Genomic DNA, 4,742 nt, shown 5'->3' on the forward strand with positions numbered 1-4,742 from the left:
GATGTTTGTGTTTTTGTTATTTCTCAACTTTCTCGACTGTGGTGACTTTTCTTAACCGATTTAACCAACCAAGTCACTTAACCAGGATTAAACCATTGTGATTTTAAAAAATGTGTTTTCTGGGTGCTCGGGTGGCGCAGTGGGAAAAGTCGCTGCCCACCACCGCGAAGGCTGTGGGTTCGAATTCACCGCGGTTTGCTAGTATCAATATTTCTATATTTTAGAGTGGATTGGATTATTGTCTGTGATTTTTGATATTGTACTATTGTGATATGGTATAAGTGTTCTATAAAACAAACATATCGTATCGGGAGCCCAACTCTCTGCAGGCGCCAGCGCTGTGTGTGTGAGTTGTGACCCAAGGACTGTACTATTTGAGGTACCTTTCACTTAATATACATTAACCCATTAAACCCTTTATATATATTTGTTTTATCCAACTACAATTATATGGCAGTTTTAGTTAGACATTGTACATGACTTAGAGTAGGCCTATTAATACAAAACGTTGTACAGTACAATGTTTTAGTGGGTAGTGTGACTATTTAGTAAGACCTATTTTATACTGGTCTTTAGCTGTTCGAATTGAGTCTGTAGCTCTCTGTGTGGATTACTCAAGTTGAAATTTGAATACATTCCTGCACCATGGGCATGCGTGAACACAAGCCTTTTACTTGTAACATGGTATTTTTATATTCCGCTTTAAAAAATAAAGCAATCTCATCTCAGATTATCAGTACGAGTGACTTCTTCCACCACTGACTGACTGCATACTCTTGAGTTTCTCAGTTCATTTTTTGCCTCAAGACGTTGAATTACAAATTCAGCAACCCGCCACAAGGTGCCGCCGTTTCTCCACGACGGCAAAAAAAAATATCAAAGCCAAGGCTTTCCCTAATTAGGCAGCGGTGAGCCAGATGTGAGCATCAGGTCAGGATCAGACAGACACACTCCCCTTTTCACGCCTCCTCTCTTCCCTCTTCTCCTCCACTTCTCTCTTCTTCCACTCTTTCACCAGACGACGGTCTGTGTGTGTGTGTGTGTGTGTGTGTGTGTGTGTAGTCAGTCAGAGCAAAATAGTTCGCCTCCTCACACCACGACAAAAGAACAACTTTAAAAGGATGGACTGGACGCCGCACACACGCAGTGGGTGACGGAGGTGGGGGAAAAGCCAGTTAGTACGTGGTGAAAACAACTCACCAACTATCTTATGCCTGTTATTATTGTTTGGTTCCGTCTGATGTTCGGGTCGTGCGTTTGTGTGCTTTAATATGACCCGGTCGGTCGTATCGATAATGGACTTATAAATAAATGACGATGTGGGATTATATGATGACCTGACGTCTCTCCAATAAGACTTAATTGGCTTCCAATTTAAGTCTGTGTTGTGTTGATTTCCTGGGAATAGAAGAAGTCCACGGTATATTATATACAGTCACGTGAGTATAATAGCCTGTACTGCTAATTCACTGAACCATTTGATGTGTGTGTGTGTGTGTGTGTGTGTGCGTGTGTGTGTGCGTGGGGGGTTATAATTGGAGGAGGATGTGGGATGGATAGACCACCAACAAGGCGTATATTTTTAACTATAGGCTACATCTATTTTTAACATAATTGTTTGAATAACACATCATGGCTACTCGTGTCATTCATTTATCCTATAGTGATAGCTTACATAATTAAGGTAGACAACTCAAGTAGTGTCCTTTCCAGCTGCTTATATTTGTGTGCTTGCTTGTTTGTTGTTTTTTTCATAATACAATCCAATAAGTAAAGCTTTGAACAATTGTACTGCACTACTGTAGTGGAGTTTGTAGAGGTTTTAAGTGGAAATACTCAAAGCATGTACCTCCAAGTCTACAGCAGTGGGTCTCAAACCTTTTCCATGTCAAGGACCACCAAATCCACATTTATTAGCTCGCGGACCCCCATTTGAAGATATATGACGGGGACCCCTCCATAATGATTTTTATTACGGTTCCAGCATTGATTCTCAATAATTTTAATTTCAAGGACCTCAGTTCATGCATTAGGCTACGGACCCCCGTTTAATGGCATTCCTATCTCAGGGACCCCCAATTTATATTGTAAACAATGTTAATTTAACTCTATTGTTTTTTAAATATATGTTTTCAACAGTTTAGACTTTAGTACAGTTTGAACATACCATATTTATTTTTTTCTCCCTCACCTCAACCCATCCCTCCCCCCACAGTTATCGTCATCATTAAACAATATAAAAAAATAACAATTGGTTAATTTAACTCTTGAGAGTGTATAAAATTTGTACACTTGGTTACGGACCCATACAAGTCCATTTGGTTCCTAACTGTCATTTAGCTGCATGGGGACCCCCTGGAACTCCCTCAAAGACCCCTGAAAGACTCCCTTAAAGGCCACTTTGAGACTACAGGCTACAGCACTTAGCTGAATGTATACTGAGTTACTTTCCAATGCTGAATGTAAGGGTCCCTTATCCCAGATCTTAACCCATTCTGACCTGAGATCAGATTCATACGAGGTTTCCACTGGACACACACTGGTCTGATGAACCCATTCTGACCTGAGATCAGATTCTAAAAATGTCAGTCGTTCTTCGAATTTTTCAAAAATAGCAGACCTACAAGCTCGTATCGCGCCACTCGGTGGCGCGATATGAGCTTGTAGATCTGCTATTTTTCAATAGGTAAAGCATAACATGATGCTAACACCAAAATGGGTGCCCGGTCAGAATGGGTTAACAGCGGAATTATTGCCTCTTGACAATTTACAGTACAGTACAGTACAGTACAGTACAGTAGACCACTTGTGTGCATGCAGTTACCTCTCGTCACATTAGGTAGGCTAGTTAGCATTGGCAACATAGCTGTAATCTCTGGAGGTGTTTTTTTTTTAGTGGGGATTTGTTTAGCTATACTATAGGATACACTGCTTTCTCAGATTTGTGAGTATGATCAACATTTTTCTCAGTCAGTCAGCAGCTCTTAGTGTGTGATTATTGCAGGATCGGGGTTGCATTAGATAGATGAATACGGGGCGTTGGTGGCTCAGGGGTCGAGTGGCTGGATGGTATAACCGCAAGGTTGCCTGTTCGAACCCGGGCTCCCCCAGAGTTAGTGTCGAAGTGTCCTTGAGCAAGACACTGAACACCAAATTGCTGGTTGGTGCCTTGCATGGTTTCCGCCGCCATCGGTGTATGAATGTGTGAATGTGAATGGGTGAATTGATGCAAAATCTATGTAAAGCGCCTTGGATAAAAGCGCTATATACTGTACATTTACCATTTATGAAAATATGTATTTTAATTCATATAATCTCCATGTTTAAAGTATGTATATACATTGTGTCTTATTTCAGCTCCTTGCCCTGCAGTGTGTGAAGAAGATGGGGCCGGTGGAAGTGTGCTTTACTTGGAGCTCAATGATGCTGCTGCTGCTTACCTCAGTGAAAGCCAGAGGTAAGGCACACTGTGTGTGTGTGTGTGTGTGTGTGTGTGTGTGTGTGTGCGCGACTGCGCGTGCGTGCACACGTCGGGGGAAAGACTATAATCCCACCCTCTCGTTCTCCTGTGTAATTAGGCTGGGGGGTGGTCTACTCTAAATCTGTTTTTGAACCCAGGACTCAGGCTGGATAAAATGTAGTCCGTGACCCGTTGTGAGCTTAAAGAAGGCCAGTTTTTAGAGGCGTTGTTCACGTTGTTGCCGGGCAGAAAGGAGGTGCTCTGATCGAGCGGCCACAGATTTAACTCCAGAAGACTCGATCGGGAAATTTACCCAATTTGAAGAAACCGATCTTGTAAAAAAAAAAAAAAGGCACACACAATTCCAAGGGAGTATATGCCAATCCAATGTACAATATTATATGGCTTTGCATCTTTGTGACAGGCCTCAACATTCTCCCCTTCCTCCCCACACACACAGCAACAGTTTTGACATTGTGGGTTTGGACATTTTCTCCTTAGATCGTTATTTGGCCAATCATGGGAAAATAAATCTGTGTTGGGGATCGGTCCCGAAAGGCCTGATCTCCTCTTCACATTCTAACTGTTTGTGTTGTTTTGTAGATTAACGCCCTATACTTGATCATATAGCGTGTTAGCGTCACACACAAAAATAGCACAAGTAGCAGATCCACATATTCCACAAGCGTGAGTTTGTACATCTGCTACTTCTGAAAAGTGACAGTTTTGGATATACGTAACAGAGGTGACTGCCAGGTGATATTGATTGTACTTTTGAATACTTTTGAAAAGTATGTACGTTAATTTGTGTCCACCCTGGGACAGGTTCGATCCCCGGCTGGGTCATACCAAAAAGACTATAAAAATTGGACCCAGTGTGTCCCTGCTTGGCACTGATCAGCATCAAGGGTTGTATTGGGGGTCCAAGTCCCTGCGACATACTAGCGTCATGTCCAGGGTGTGTACTTGTACATCAAGCTGCCTCGCGCTAAGGAAACAGGAGACAGGCTGCTGCCCCTATGGGCCTCATGGCTCGACAAGGCTTACTTACTTTTGAATACCCCAGTATTTAAAAAAATAAATAAAGAATACTCCAGTTTCCACTACTACTTTAGCTTTAGTACAAATGTGACAGAGCAACTTTCACGTATAGTGGAGTAATGTTTGACTATATAGCTATAGTTTGACTCCAGTATTCCTGGGGGGGTTGAGTATATACTTTGTCTATAGTTTTTCACTCCAGTATTCCTGTGGGGGTTGAGTCCACCTATAATGTGAGAGC

The 4,742-nt window shown here is 42.2% G+C and overlaps 1 protein-coding gene across 1 annotated transcript in view; it reads left to right on the forward strand.

Moving 5' to 3' along the window:
* The first annotated feature begins 1,035 nt into the window (after nucleotides 1-1,035).
* LOC308322657 (fibroblast growth factor receptor-like 1) overlaps nucleotides 1,036-4,742 on the forward strand; it is a 57,208-nt gene continuing 53,501 nt past the window's right edge. Inside the window, exons 1-2 of the mRNA XM_080774048.1 lie at nucleotides 1,036-1,439; nucleotides 3,358-3,457. Of these exons, the coding sequence (XP_080630174.1) occupies nucleotides 3,385-3,457 (73 nt within the window). The 5' untranslated portion in view covers nucleotides 1,036-1,439; nucleotides 3,358-3,384. The remainder of the gene's footprint in view (nucleotides 1,440-3,357; nucleotides 3,458-4,742) is intronic.

The sequence above is a fragment of the Protomyctophum bolini genome (genome assembly GCF_963924005.1).
Source record: "Protomyctophum bolini genome assembly, chromosome: 10".
Classification (NCBI taxonomy): domain Eukaryota; kingdom Metazoa; phylum Chordata; class Actinopteri; order Myctophiformes; family Myctophidae; genus Protomyctophum; species Protomyctophum bolini.